This window comes from Macaca mulatta, chromosome 17 (genome assembly GCF_049350105.2).
Source record: "Macaca mulatta isolate MMU2019108-1 chromosome 17, T2T-MMU8v2.0, whole genome shotgun sequence".
NCBI classification, from domain to species: Eukaryota; Metazoa; Chordata; class Mammalia; order Primates; family Cercopithecidae; genus Macaca; species Macaca mulatta.
In genome coordinates, this window is record NC_133422.1 from 40,955,491 (window position 1) to 40,971,314 (window position 15,824).

Here is a 15,824-nt window from a genome sequence, read left to right on the forward strand (position 1 = left end):
ATATAACCCAAGTATAAAGTACAACCAACAAGTTGTGAAAGCACTAAAATGTCATGAATGCCTATGAAGCAACTAAGGATTGAAGCATTTCTTTGCTTCTGGCTGTTTTTCTTGGGCATAAGATCTAGTTACATTTTCTGTAACGAAGAATGTATGTGTGTATATATATATATATATATATTTCCCCTGTAATAACAGCAAGTGCAGTGGTAAAGCAAACAGAAAGCAATTCGAGTACACAGAAAGTGGAATACTCTTCAGCAGATCGAATTTGTAACACAAGGCAATGTTTTTATCCTTGCTAAAAAGGAATTGCACTTCTTTTTAATGCCTTCTCTTTCAAACTATATATGCACTTTTGAGGTAATAAACATTCTGTTTACAAGTGCATTTCTTTTTTTTTCTTATATATTTAAATAGGGTGAAATTTAATTTACTTTAATTTCATATTTGTTTAATGTTAAAAACAATATATTTAAAATATACTCTTTCATTAATTTCATGTACAACTGTCAAGTACAATACCTCAGTTCCCTGCAAAGGAGCAGCTGATGCCCTCTTGTGGTGACAGGAATTTTTAGATAAAAATTTGTTCCTTTTTCTTACCTTACTCCCAGGTTTTATCAATCATCTGCTTGGTGTATGAAAGCTGCAAACCATGTCCAAGCTTTCTTTTTTTTTTTTTTTAATAACAGTCCTATGGCTGTTAGTACTAATTTTCACTTAAAAATGCTGTACACATTTTATAACCTCTGAATTTAAATTTAAAAACCTGTAAACAGCTATTTACAATATAGAACAAGTTATAAATTAGTCGTCCTTCATTGTAACTGCCATCAACACGCTCCTTTTTTAGGTGATGAAGATCCAAAGTCAGTTAAAACATTTCTCCGTGTTATTCCACCATGAAATATCAAATATTAGAAATATCCATTGGCTTTCTCTCTCGCATGTGCAAGTCAATTTTTCCTTTCAGTGGAATCTGTACTTCCAAATTTTCATCTTCCCTGGGATGCTTTTTCCCTTTCCTTAAACAGATGTATATGCCCATCCCTGTGACCAGTGTGATGGAACCCAAGCTTATTACAGACAGAGCTACTAAGGTGGGCATACAGGACACAGATTCTACCTTCCTATGAGTCGGTTCTATTGAGATTTGTGGTTCTTTCTCCTCTATATTAATCTCTGGTTCTTTTCTTAAAAGACTCTCAATGTAACTCTCATTACTGACAGTGTCATTGACAAATAGGTTCACCATGACCGTGGAGTGAAGAGGCTCAGGATAACCATGATCACTCACTTTCACCAGTAAGCGATGGAGCCCATAATCTGTCTGCAGCAATGCCTCTTCCAAAGTAATGTTGCCAGTTTTGGGGTCAATCCTGAAGGACTCAGGCCTAGGGCCTCTTCTCCCTATGATGCTGTAAGCTATGACAGCATTCATGCCTGTGTCTTTGTCGACAGCATAGACTTCTGTAACTGGGGAACCTGGGAGAGTAGAAGGCAGTACTAACAGATAAGACATATTAGACTGAGGAAATAAAACAAGAGGAGGGTTGTCATTGATATCTAGAAGGAGAATTGTGATTTTTGCTGTAGAGGAGAGGGCGGGTTCACCCCCATCAACAGCCTCAACCCACAAAGTATAGGAGCTTTGCTGTTCTCGGTCCAAAGAGACTTTAGCCCTCAGCATACCCTTTCCTGTATCTATGACAAAAATATCACTCTGGTTCACCACAGAGAGGGCGACCCAGCCATTCCGCCCAGCATCAGCATCTGTTACACTAATTACTCCAATCTCACCATAGCCTGGAAAGTTTTCAGGCACAAAAAAGCTGAAGTCCTTGTTGATAAACCGAGGACTGTTGTCATTTTTATCCAACACCGTGAGGGCCACAGTGGCTACTGATTCTCTGGGTGGCTTCCCACCGTCAACAGCTCTGACGGTGTATCTGTACCTTTCTTTCTCTTCTCGGTCCAGCTGAGTAGAAACTGTCAGAATTCCTGTGACACTGTCTAAGGAAAAATATGATGGAGCATCAGGTCCCAGAAAATATGAAACTTGGCCTCTTTCCCCACTGTCGGCATCTGTAGCATACAGCTTAGTCAAAAAGGCATTGGGTGAGTTGTTTTCTTCAATGGTTAGTTCTATTAAGGGTTGAAGGAAAATTGGAGCATTATCATTGTCATCTAAAAGTTGCACTTTAATTACTCTTTTGACATGAAATCCTTCAGAGTTCCAAGCCACCACAGCTACTTCATAGAACTGCTGTAGCTCATAGTCCATAGGTTTTGTGGTCTCCAGTAAATATTCATTATTGTATGGTTTGTAAGGTGATAACCTAAACGGGCCTTCACCATCCAGGTAGCAGTTAACCTTGTATTTACCTTCTGGATCTCTTATGGTGAAAAACGCAATGGGAGTGTTCACGGGTTCCAGTTCTTTCAGATAAACAACACCATCTATCTCGTTTGCTATGTAACGAGGGACAATCTCAGGGGGTCTGAAAATAACTTTGATAACGGACACAAGAGCAGTGATTACAGCAGGGATGCAGCCTGGTCCATTAGCAAGGATGGTGAGCTTGTGAGACTGCAGAACACTTCCCCCAATCTTACTGAAAAGTTTAATGACTCCAGTGTTTTCATCCAGGTGAAATAAATCCTTAGATGCTTGTGGAACTTTCTGACTGTAAGAATAAGTAATTTGAGCATTGGTCCCCAAGTCTTTATCCACAGCCTGGACAGCTGCAATTGGGGTGCCCACTGTAGCATTCCCATACACAGTGACATTGATTTGTGAGTCTGTGAAGAGAGGGCAATTGTCATTAATGTCACTTATGCCAATGGTGAGGGTGGCACTGCCCAAAAGTGGTGGAGATCCACCATCCTCAGCTATGATGATGCTCACATATTGGTCCTGGGTTTCCCTGTCCAAAGCACCCATGACAATTAGGTAGGGGGTGCGCTCCCCGTTCTCATTTTCCTCCACGTCCAGGGTGAACATACCATGGTAGTCCAGTAAGCGATAGGTCTGTACCCCATTAATGCCTACATCTGGGTCCACAGCAGGATGCTCTATGGCCAATCGGGTGTTTACAGGTGCATTTTCCGGGACCCACACCGAGATTTGGGAAACAGGGAACTGTGGGGCATTGTCATTGATGTCTCTTATGGCGATCTTCACCTTCACAAACCTGAAATATTCCTGAGGCAGGACAAGCACATCCAGCAGTAAAAGACAAGAGTCAGAAGAAGGAGAGGAGGAGATGGAAACGCTGCCGCCCCACGCGGTCCCTCCGCCCCCTTCAAGACACAGGGCCTCCCTGTCGATCTCCTGAGCTGAAGTGTGCAGCTCCCCAGAGCGGTTGTCTAGGGTCACGTACTGGCCACTCAGTCCCCGGGAGGCCAGGCTGAAAGAGAGAGGGGGGTTCCACTCAGCACCGGTGCGCTCTGGCAGCTGCGAATGCGGGTCCAGCCTCCCTGCAGACCGGGGCAGCAGCCGCAGGTCCTCGGCCAGGCTGCCGATGAGCACCCCCGCGGGCAGTCCCTCGTTCAGGCTGTACAGAAGCTCGGTGGCCCGGCTGTGACTCGCGAGGCAGCTGAAGGGTTCCACGAAGAGGAAAAACAGAAACAGATGCTGGCGTGGGGGGAGGGAAGAAAGCTCATTACACACACGGGGAAATAGGGGTCTGAGAGAGAAACTAGTGCCCCTGTGATCCTTGCTGTCCCCATCTCCGTTCCCAGAAGCAAAAACTCTAGTTAGAACGGGGGCGGAGAAGAACCCCGCTGCAAAGGGAGATCTGTGGGGCAATGTCGTCTCCAAAACTTAATTTTGCTGTTCACTTTCTGTCCCCTCCGCCCCCGCCTTCCCCGCCCCCCCCTCAGTTTCCCCATCACCACCCTCATCCAGCTAACTTCAGAATCCCAAACCATAAAACATCCCCGGAAACACGCCAGAGTGGAGAGGATTCCGACCCAGAGACTGCGCAACGCGACAGGGAAACCCAGGGTAGGTGATGAGGAGGGAGGGGGCTGGTAGTAGAGAGCACTGAAAGGTGGGCAATTTATTTCTCCTTGAAGAGTCTGCCATTAGAGTGCTGGAACACGCAGTGTGTTACACTAGGAGAACCGTAAAAACAACCACAATCGCAATGATAATAATACGGAGAAACTACTAACACTCCTCCACCTCCAACACTTTAGGTCTTAGATCGGAAAGAGTGATTTGTATTTTAGCACACATCTGAAATCAAACCGAAAGGATCTGGATTTCCACCTCGTACCAAGCCGTCACTAATCCCCCCTCCCTTAGGGGGAAGCAAAGTAAACGCGGAAAACGGTTATGCAAAAACAATCTGTCAATTGCAGTAGGCATTCATAGTCAGACGCCAGCAGCAGGAAACGATCCCGAACCCCTGTATCTAAAGCAGATTGAGCGCACCCCTGATCCCTTCCACCTTATCTGGATACATTTCTTGCTTCAGAAACTTCCTCTCATGACCCAAGGACTTCCCTATTCCTTGTTAAAAGGAAGACACATTATCCCAAACTCCCTTCCCTCCCCGTGCCATCCTTCCTGTGAAGTTTACATGAAGGTAGAGGGTTTGAAAAACCATCCGAGTAGAAATTGCTTCATAATACTGCAACTTGTCGGGGTCGTGGGGCTCCTTGAGCTCCTAACCCTTACCGGCAGGATCCTGTGGCTGGTGCTGCTCCTGGGACGATGTAGACGCCCCATATCCAGGCGCGGGTGCCAGGTCGCCGGGTACCAGCTCACTCCCAAGGCCCGCGAGCTGCGCGCATTCCCTCGGCCGCGCATTCCCTGGGAGGCTGCAGTCAGAGCGCTCTTGAAGGGAGGGCGACAGAAGACACTCCCTCTGGGTTCATGCAAATCGCTGGGGGAACTTCAGCCAATAGTCACTGGCTCTTCAATTAAGGACGGGAACTCAAAGAGGGCAGAAAGGCAAGGGGGCAGAAGGGCACATTCATGGTCTCCTGTCCCGGTCGCAGGTAACTCCAGACCCTGCCAGAGGAGCTGGAATGGGGGAGCTGCTCCTGAAGACTGCGAAGAGGCACCCCCGGGTTGGGCACAGTAACGCTTGCCCACTAGCCTCCTTCCTTGCTGCACCAGTCAGATGCTAAGTCCACAGGTTGCTAGCAGGAGAAGGAGAATTAAAATAAATAAATAAGCTTATGTTTGTATATGGATGTAACAGAGAGAGGAAGTCACAGAGCAATCACAGGCGCCGTCCCAAAACGCCCGCTTTGCCACCAGTTCCTCCTGGAGCCTCGGATCCAGCAGTGTTGGCACAGAGAAAGAAAACGCACTTTTCTCAGCGGAGGGAAGGAATCTCAACTTCTGTGTAACGAAGGGTGAACCAGAAAAGTAATATGAATTCAGTGAAGGTTTCGACATACCCCAATTTTGAATCTTTGCTGTGGGCAGTGGTAGAGCTTTTGCTAGTTTACTAGTTGGAGGCTCAAATGTCTCTGGGTGTCTGCCTTGTGATCTTATTTTAGAGACAGTAGTGGCTTCTGGATGCAGGGAAGAGCCAAGAGGAAAGTAGAAACAATTGTGCTGTAACACAAGTAGTTCTGCCTGCAAGTAATTTTTAACACATTTATCTAAGTGGTAAATTGGTGTGGGGAGGGGGAGGGATTCACTGAAGCCTAGGTAAAAAATTGGTTATTTTTCAAATTAGTCCTTCCTTCTTTCCCTCCCCTCTTCCCCTCTTCCTTCCTTCCTTCCTTCCTTCCTTCCTTCCTTCCTTCCTTCCTTCCTTCCTTCCTCCCTTCCTTCCTTCCTCCCTCCCTCCATCCCTCCCGCCCTCTCTCCCTCCCTCCCTGCCTCTCCCTTTCTCTCTCTCTTTCTTTATCCTAGATTGCCTACTGGAAAACTGGTCCTTGGTAAAGGAATTGTGGAACAATGTGTTGCCAAATGCTTGCATATCCCCTATGGCTTTGACACTGAATAGCTATGTAACATGGAATAATCCCATAACGCCTGGGCTTCTGTTTCCTCATTTATAAAATCAAGGCTAGTGGGTTACTCCAGTACATTAAGCCTCTGAAACACTTTTTGATCTGCAGGTTGCCATATAAGTAATGGAAAAGCCCATGATTCATCCTTTCCTTGAGAAGACATTTCTCTTCATCGCTAGGCTTCCAGATATCCTCTGCACGGTCCTAAACATAAAACCTCACATACTGATGACCAGTGACTGAGCCTAGAATGAAAAAAGATCTTTGATACCTGATTTCTATATGCTTTCTGTAGGAACTACTTCAATTTTCCTCTTCCACCAAATGCTACCTAGAATATAAATTACTTGGCTGAGTTAACTGTTTTGTTTCTGATCCTTCTTATTTTCTCCTCATTTCTACTAATCCTAAAGACAGAGTCCTAAATATGGACAACACACAACATCAAAACACCTGGTGGGTAACAGCTTGTTATTGTGCAAATGGGGCTGTACATGGAGTTCACAAGTCTCTCTATATACAAATTTGGCATATAATTGTTCAAATTATATTGGTCGGATTCACTGGCTGGTAAAATCAGTTCCTTCAAACTCTTTACAGTGAAAATGGAGCACTGATGACGTGGTTGAAGTGGTAAGCCTCAGCCCCCAACCACTGCCACCGCCCCCCCACCCCCGGCCCCCACTACATACACACACACTCTCAGAGGAACATGCACATCTGAGTTGAAGGTTGGTAAACAAACTGCAGTCAGGGAAGCATGATCCCTCTCCTTGTGCTTTTTAGCTGCTGGTTCTGCCCTACAGCTGAACTTTTGCCATAATTGGTAAATATTTACTTTGAGGTCTGTAGTTGAAACATACTTGACTCCCCAAATCAGTACCAAGCTGCTTCTGAAATGTGTTTAACTTACATCTTTACACAATACCCACAGCTTCCCGAAGTTGGAGGCCCACGGCCAGAGTTAGGCAATCTGTCAGCAGTCAGAGGACCTGCAATCTGAAACAATTCTCCATCTAGACAGAGCAGCAGAGTGGGCTGTTTATCCGCTCACAGGTCATGCCCTCTCCAACAAGTTAAGATCATCCACCGTGGAAACATAGGGAGCCATTTTCTTTATTTTTCCTTTGTTATAAGGACATTGCACAGGAGCCATTGTTTATGATTATAGTCCAAGTGAAGTGACATTTTCTCTTTGTAATTATATCTCAAGTCTTTCATTTTCCCTGGCCCCTTACTCTCCCTTTCCCTGCTTTGCAGTGGATGCTTGTAGTACAGATGCACTTCCTTTTAAAATGTTCCCCCAGCCCACACCAGCAGAATCTTCGTCTTCTGACCCTATCACCCAGCTGGTCTCTATGGAAAGGGTTATTACCATACCTCCCTTTATTAAGTTGAAAAGAAATTAAATATACCCATTTGGCCATAATTATTCTCTAGAGTGTTTCTAAAAAGCATAAACATGAGTTATAACAAAAGTTCTTCATGTAAGTGGAAACACAAGAATTGAACACATCTTGAAAAATAATGTTTGGAATGACACTAACAACCACATTTGCTTTAAGTGACTATGGTGATTGCAAAGTCCCTGCATGGAAGTTTGTCCTCAAGACTGGGAGATCTTGTCATAATATTGAACAATACCTTACACGCCACATTTCAAACCATTCACTGACCTACTTGTTATTATCTTTCCTCTCTGAAAATCCGAACAACGTTTTACACATGTTTACACCTGAATTGGGCTTAAATAAAATAAAAAGGACTAAATAGGCTTCGTTCTTCCCATGTATCCTTTCTCTGGGCATTGTGAAAGCATTTCCAAACTCTTATTCCTTATGATGCCAACCTGTGACCTATCTTCTGGTGTCACATATTTCTAACGATGACTCAGAAAGCTTCTATGCTATTAGTCCCTTGAAAATAATACTTAAGAACTTCTTAGACGTCTCAATTGCTCTGGGCCTGCTTCCCAGGTGTTTTGTAAAAATCGATCTAGAAGAACAGTTAGATTATATGCCTCGCAAGCCTATTTTTCCTATAGACAAGGAAAACAACAGGATAGATGGTGTACTGAGTTGAGCCAGAGGAGTGGATGACATTCTCTGGGTTGTTGCTAAGTTCTGTGTGACTTTAGACAAGTCATCAAACTTCTCTCTTTCAATTTCATAAAAAAAGACCCTGACACACTTCATGCACGTATATGCATGAAATGGCTTACCTCATATCTGGCATTAACAGACACTGCATGCTGATACACAGGTTATCTTGATTATTACTTATTGCATTCTATCACTAAAAGATACTATTTTTCATTTACTGCAAGCCTTCTGTTTGTAATTTTATTATCTCCACTATAAAGATGTAAGCATGATTATAAGTATATATCAAGATACCATCTTTGCCTGGGCGTGGTGGCTCACACCTGTAATCCTAGCACTTTGGGAGGCTGAGGCGGGCGGGTCGTCTGAGCTCAGGAGTTCGAGACCAGCCTGGGCAACATGGTAAAACCCCGTCTCTACTAAAAAATAAAAAAATAAAAAATTAGCCAGGCGTGGTGGTGGGCGCCTATAGTCCCAGCTACTTGGGAAACTGAGGCAGGAGAATGGTGTGAACCCGGGAGGTGGAGCTTGCAGTGAGCTGAGATCGCGCCACTACACTCCAGCCTGGGCTACAGAGCAAGACTCCATCTCAAAAAAAAAAAAAAAAAAGTAAGAATAAAAGATACCATTGTTAAACTTTTTACGTTTTAAATCTTTTTAAAAATTTTTTTGAAGCACTATGCTTTACAGGTAATTTTATTTGTATTTCTCAATTAATTCTGCTTCCACTATTTAGATTAGTTTAACAGTATTGTGGTATACACAAAGTTTCAAGTACTCTCTATATACACAGATATTTAAGCCATAACCATATACATGTTCTGGTTAATTCATAATTGCAAATAAATATAAGTTTAGAATATTACCTTTTTTTAAGGCCATTTCTTTTTTTTTTTTTGTCTTGTTAATAGAATATTTAAAATTAGAAGTTCCTTTTGATGAATTAAAATATATGTATGTGTGTACACAAAATATGTCATTAATATATTGGTACCTATGTAAATGTGTAAAATATACCACATCTAAATGTAACATATAATAAATATATATATACACAATGAAATATTATATCTCTATTCTGTTTTGATTCAATCATCAAGTTTAAGAGGATGATTACATCTGAAAAACCAATACAACATTTGAGAAATGATAGATTGGTTATCTAGTGTCAATTATGTTTCAAACATGCTACTAGGTGCTTGACATATGTAATTTAGTTAATACTCATAGCAGTTTTATAATATGGTTATTATTATACCAGCTTTATAGGCATACATAACATGCTTGTCCAGAGCCTGATCTGTGACCTTCAAAATATGTGATCTTTCTACTCTGGTATGCCTTTCTCATCTGAATGAGAAAATAAAGGGCCCACACACTTTTAAATGTATTTATATTCAACAAACATTTATCACTCATTTAAAATTAAAAAACAAAACAAAACTGGAGGCACAGATGTGTTATATGATGCCTTTTTGAAGGAAAGGATTCTTTAGTCCATTACTACTTCCTAAATAGATACATACATGTGGACACAACTTGTCTAAGCTGTGTGGCTAACTTAAATCTTCTCCCAATGTATACATGTAAAATATATAATGTGTGCATAGCTGTGTGTATACTTGAAAGTACTGAAAAGCCTTGGGTGATTTTAGGGATCACCTAGTTAGCCCTCATTTTGCATGTTAGTTGACAGTAAGAAAGATGACTTATACCTGACTCAAATTATGAAAATATTCCCATTTCTTATAATAGTACTAGAATTTAACCTCACGATTACTCTGATATTAGAGGATAACTTATAAAACCAGTATATTTTTTAAACCATCTATGTTTAAGATCAAAAGCCTCGATCTTAAGAGTTACTCTAGGCCGGGCGCGGTGGCTCACGCCTGTAATCCCAGCACTTTGGGAGGCCGAGGCGGGCGGATCACAAGGTCAGGAGATCGAGACCACGGTGAAACCCCGTCTCTACTAAAAATACAAAAAAAAATTAGCCGGGCGCGGTTGTGGGCGCCTGTAGTCCCAGCTACTCGGGAGGCTGAGGCAGGAGAATGGCGTGAACCCGGGAGGCGGAGCTTGCAGTGAGCCGAGATCGCGCCACTGCACTCCAGCCTGGGCGACAGAGCGAGACTCCGTCTCAAAAAAAAAAAAAAAAAAAAAAGAGTTACTCTAAACTTTATTTTATTTTATTCCTTTGTTCAAATTTGCAAATATTTACAAATATTTTTAAGTAACTACTGAAGTACTAATTACTTTTTAAGTATATCACACAAAATTAAAAACTCCTACTTCATTTCCCTACACTATTCAGAAATTAATAGTGACACTAATAGGGTATCAACAGTGAGGCCTCTTGCTAAGAAAGCCGGACAGTTAGTAAATAAACATACATTTACACACTTGCATGAAGAGGGTGCAAATGAGTTAATTCACTATAAAACTTGTATTCTGAAACATTTAGTGCTGTACTGTGCAACTCATAAATAGGACCTTTGTAAGCATTATTCTGTCCTAATGACTACTTTATGCTTTAGAAAACTTTGTGTAAATAGATTTGACATTTCTCCTCTTTCCTTATATATTCCAATAGGAAAGAATAAGATAGGGTGGAAGGGTCCTTTCATTTCAGAACTCAATTAGCATCACTTTAACAGGGATAAAAATAACTGTATGAAGTCATTAGAAAACCCCAGGCCTAATTTTAGCTAACATTTTCAACTTTTCCTCCTTATCCTGAAAATAAATTTTAAAAGTCATTTTCAACTCATTTTAATTCCACATTCTTTCTTCTCACTTCTGGTAGAGGTGATAATGAGCAGTGAAATCATCAAAAGAAAGGTGGTGGGATTGAGGAGGGAAAGAAATGAATGGCATAGAAAATCCACAAAGTGGATCAGGAGTTGCCGAATAAAGAACAGTTAACTAAATGCGGTTTATTGATGATGCATATGACTTACTTCCTGGAGTCAGTCCCTGGGAGATTTGAAAGAAGGAAAAAATACAGGCTGTGCAAAGAATAAAGCAATCGTAAACCCTATGAATTAGCATAGAAATTAGGTCAGCGCCAAAACAAATCTATTGAAGGAGACAAAGAATTTTAAATTTTGTTTTAGGAGACCGATCATCTATTTCTTCAGATACCTATTTTTCATTCTCACAAATTTAAGTGTTACATTTGGGAAAGTTTAATGAAAATTTATGCTTAAGTAATGTTTTTATACAGATCAACAGATCTTTTGACTGGCTTGATAAAATCTCTTTTTATCTGACTCTGTGAGTCTAAAGTGCGATTGTTAGAAAACTGCATGACTGTTCTAATCTCAGCATGTGTGGCATATATCAAAGCATTGAGTGAGTATCATAGGGTCAGTAAAAGACTTTGTCAATGATGTACATAGTCAATATTTTCATGGTGAAAATAGGAAAAGCTACGATCACTAGCTACTTCTTTCTTGATATCTTTTTAGAAGGAGAGCAGAGTTTGCTGACCTCAATTTCATTTACTGCTAACAGCCAGCAATATTCAGCACCTAACTTTCACCAAGTGCATGGTGGACGTTACATTGAACATTCACAAAGTCTCTGCAAGTTAATGATGACCGCATTTTACAGATGAGGAATAGAAGGCTTTTAGAGGTTAAGTAGGTTGCTTGTGGTCACACAGCTTTGGAAGTGGCTAAGTTAGGAGGAACAAGGAAAATCTGAGTTAGTTTATTATAATGCTGGTGAGCCTTTTAAAAACAAATATAGGGGATAGTCTAACGTTAACTGAAACAAGAACATATGTTGAATAATGAATATGTACACATTATAAATAATGCATATAATCTGATAGTAACAGAACCATTTCAAAACTACCAAACATCTGGAAAAATTAAACAATTATAAACTTCAATAAAAATGTACATAAACTATATTTCTGAAACAATGAGTACTCTGTTTTTTTCCAAATTATTTGAATTATCAAGAAAAGAATGTGGGTTTTGTAACAGAATTTGTATAAGCAATTTAGAATTATATGGCAATAAAACATTTACTTGGAGAAAAGAATGCGCTTCTTGATAATGAAATTGTAAATATCCTAAAGGCCCACCATTTCTTAATTGTAGATAATATTAAAATTTGGTCCAGTTGATATCAAGTTTATTTAGAATACAGTAATAGCAGTTTTTTTTTGTGGATTGCTTCTCTTTATGAATACATTCTGCATTAACTAGATTTAAATGAAATATGAATAATAATTGGTTTTTAATGATAAAATTTTATTAAAACTTGTTTTAAATATTCATATGTTCTTTTAGAATTCAAATGTCAAACAAACATAGATAAGAATTTAGATTTTGTGCAATTTAACAGTCACGTAGGCAAAGGACAAAAAAAGCTAGAAGGAAAAAAGAGATTGGCAAATTTCCATGGAAAACAATATATTTTATGGTATTTTTCTTTAAATAAAAAGAATTAAAACTTTTAAAAATGTGCCATAAGCATGGCATATACTCCTGGCCAACATGGCATATATTCTATATAGGAGTAACTATTCTTATTCTAAATGTGGATATACATGGTGTGCTTTCTTAAAAAAAAAAATAATAAAGCACAATTACTGCCACTTTGTATTTCAATACCTCTCCAAAAAAAAATCCACATTTATTAGAGTCCTGCCAGAGCTTGTTAAACTATTCAGCAATGATTATAAAAGGCATTTTGCACATAATATACACCAGTCCTAAAGCTGAGAGACCTCAAGTATCCTTACTAGCTGTGAGTGTGACTATTTAAGCATTTCTGTAGGATTTCTGGATCCTGGTTGACTCAAGATGCCATCTCCACACAGCCATATAATATTTAAGAAAACCTCAATTAGGCTAGCCATGGATCCTTCAAATCTGCATCACTGCCACAGGCTCTCTAAGGTACTACACACAGTCTACAATAAACCTCCTTAATGTCATAATCAAAGTATCAGTGAGCTTTTCAGCAAAAAAAGACAGGTTTTCACTTATCACTTAAAACCATTTATCACAAAATAGTAGAAATCTTGACTCAACATTATATTTTCCCTCCAATAGATTTTGGCAAATGAATGCCATATTTCTCAGAAGTTACCAGACACTAAAAAAGGGTTGTAACAACAGAGAAGGTGCCACGCTCTTCTTGTTATTGCTTTTCTTACAAGTCCTTTGCACATTCATCGTCCACTTTCCCTGACTTCAGTGACACTACACTTGATAGTGTTTTGTACCTTACATCTCTGTCCTATTTTTGTCTTTGCCGGGTTTTCTCGCTCCTTTTATCACTTTTTAACTATAGGTTTCTCCAAAGGTCTTTTCTGTTTTTTTCTATAATCACTCACTGGGGAGTCCTTTTATTGGAATTCTAGTCATCCAGGCCTTCCAATTGCACTCCCAATGCCTTCAAATTTTATGCATCCTCAAAATTTCCTGTAATTAGGAAACATCATCTACAGTTGAAAAGTTATTTTTCCCTAGGTGAAATCTCATCCCTAAGGATTTTTATTGCCTCTTCCACAAATGGCCTGTTCCCAGTCAGACAATCTACATATGACAATGCTTCTAGCATAAAACAGAAACATCCATACTTACAAACATTTTATCTACTTAAAGGTAGTTCACAAGTATATTTAGTTATACATCCAAATTATTATGAAACCAACTACTATTGCCAACTGTTGGTGGAAGGCAGAACTGAGGTACATGGCTTTGTTCTCACCATATTAATACATAGAGGACTGACTGTTCTTGGAACATAGCAGATGTAGAAGTTTGAAAAAAGCACACAGTGGAACAGTGCACTGTTGCCTGAGAAAAGTCAACTGCCTGAATCACAAGTGGCCTCAGAGAGTGGCATTAAAGTCATGAGATCTAATAACAGCTACCAGTTTTTGAGTATTCACTAGACTAACATATTTATGTGTATGTGTATGTATACGTATGTAAATATGTGTGTGTGTGTTGTATATAAATTCTTACAGATAGGTATCATTATTTGCAATTGAAAACTGGGGAAATTATAGCTTAAAGCATTATGTACCTTATCCAGGATCACACAGCCATCATTAACATCATATCAAGCATTACCTTAATTCAAGAACAATTACCCTGCATATATTAGGCTATACAGTCTATATGTTGAAAAACTGAATTTGGGAAAGGAGTGAGGATAGAGAGAATATTTTAAAATCTCAGGCATTAAGTCATATTGACCTAGCCTGACAATAAGCCCCAAATTTCCCATGAGAGTTTGTTTTCAGGCTGTTTTCCCATGGCATTGATTGGGCTCTTTTTTACTCTTAAAGTACTGTGGTTTAAACAATAAAATATGCGGTCAACTTCAATTATTCACATTAACAAGATTGGTTCAGAAAATCAATGAGCATGAAAATATAATGAAAATGTGTTACAAAGACTTCCATATTCATGTGGCATGGTCACTGCACTTTTTTCTGAAGATAGATCGTCGTGAGAAGCCAAAGAAGAACCAGGTGAATCAAACTGTGGAATGAATGAAATGTTTTTTCACAGCAGGCTGAAGCCTCGAAGGATTCAGCCAATGAAGATGGGATACATACAGCCATTTGGCTTTGATTCCCTCTGTGCTTCTCGGTGCTTCCATGCATACTTTCTCTGGGATGCTCTTCTTTTGGTTTCAGAAGCTGGTAAGTCTCTGCTGATTAACACATGATTTCTTTACAAACACAGAACCTTTCTCAGGGTGTGGGAAGCCTGAGGTCTCAAAACCATTCTCTTCTTCAAAGAGCTCTTTCGTGCTTCTGTTCTGATTGTGTATCAAATGAGAGGAAAAGACATTTTCCCTTATTTCCAAGGTACGAGAAGGCATTTCAGTGTAGCCTGTGGGTATGAACCAAGGAGACAGCATGGTACTTATGAGCCCAGGCTTTGTGATCACACAGATCTGGCTTCAAGTCCCCATTCTGCAATTTATTTACTAGTAGTGTTACCTTGAGCATTACTTAGAATTTTTAAGAATCAATTTATATCCCAATTACCCTGTTTTGATAGTTACACATTACATGCCTGTATAAAAACATCACATATACTGCATAAATATATGTACCTATTATGTACCTGTAATAATTATATACAAAAATTTTTTTTAAAAATTAAAATTTTATAGCATTTACCATTTACTAGAGAGTATCATAACATTATATGTGTTAAGTTACTTAATTTTTATAGCAGTTGTTGAGCTAGGTACTGTTATTGTCATTATTTTAATATGAGTCATACAGCAGCTATGTAACTTGATAAGCTTTCACAGCCAATAGTAGAGGAGCTGAGATGGGAAAGAAGGCAAGTTGCCTCCAGAACTCTCAGTCAACCATTTCCCTGCACTTTGTCCTGTTAAATAGGGTTAGAAGTACTTACCTACCTCAGTGAATAGTGGTAGGTATTTAAATAAGTAAGTGTATTTAAAGTGTTTACCACAATTCTTGCCGCATAGTAAGGTTCAATAAATGCTAGCTGTAATAATCTTAATTATATTCTCCCCTTTCCTTCTCCTTCCAATCATTCATTTTCATTCAAAGTAAACCATGGTTCTTTTTATTTTATGTACACTATATAATTATTGCTATTTCTGTACCTTTTCCAGTGAATTTTTCTTCAATTAAAAATTCTTGTATTGTGTGGATAGCTTTTCCAAAACATGATTTTTCTTCATAGTCTAGTGTATGTGACTTTATTCATTCCACTT

At 39.7% G+C, this 15,824-nt stretch overlaps 1 protein-coding gene across 1 annotated transcript; it reads right to left on the minus strand.

The window, feature by feature from the left end:
• Positions 1-502: 502 nt before the first annotated feature.
• Positions 503-4,846, minus strand: PCDH20 (protocadherin 20). Its single transcript, XM_028837500.2, has 2 exons — positions 4,691-4,846; positions 503-3,640 (listed from the first exon to the last, which is right to left on the minus strand). Exons 1-2 carry the CDS (start codon positions 4,820-4,822, stop codon positions 914-916), a joined length of 2,859 nt encoding a protein of 952 aa, XP_028693333.2. The 5' UTR covers positions 4,823-4,846; the 3' UTR covers positions 503-913.
• Positions 4,847-15,824: the final 10,978 nt, after the last annotated feature.

What these genes read in the sequence shown, in the direction of transcription:
- PCDH20 (XM_028837500.2), bottom strand. Translation starts at nt 4,822, where the DNA reads ATGCGCGGCCGAGGGAATGCGCGCAGCTCGCGGGCCTTGGGAGTGAGC. An exon ending in CCAGCCACAGGATCCTGCCG is followed by an intron (nt 3,641 to 4,690) that starts GTAAGGGTTAGG and finishes CCCCCACGCCAG; the next exon opens with CATCTGTTTCTGTTTTTCCT.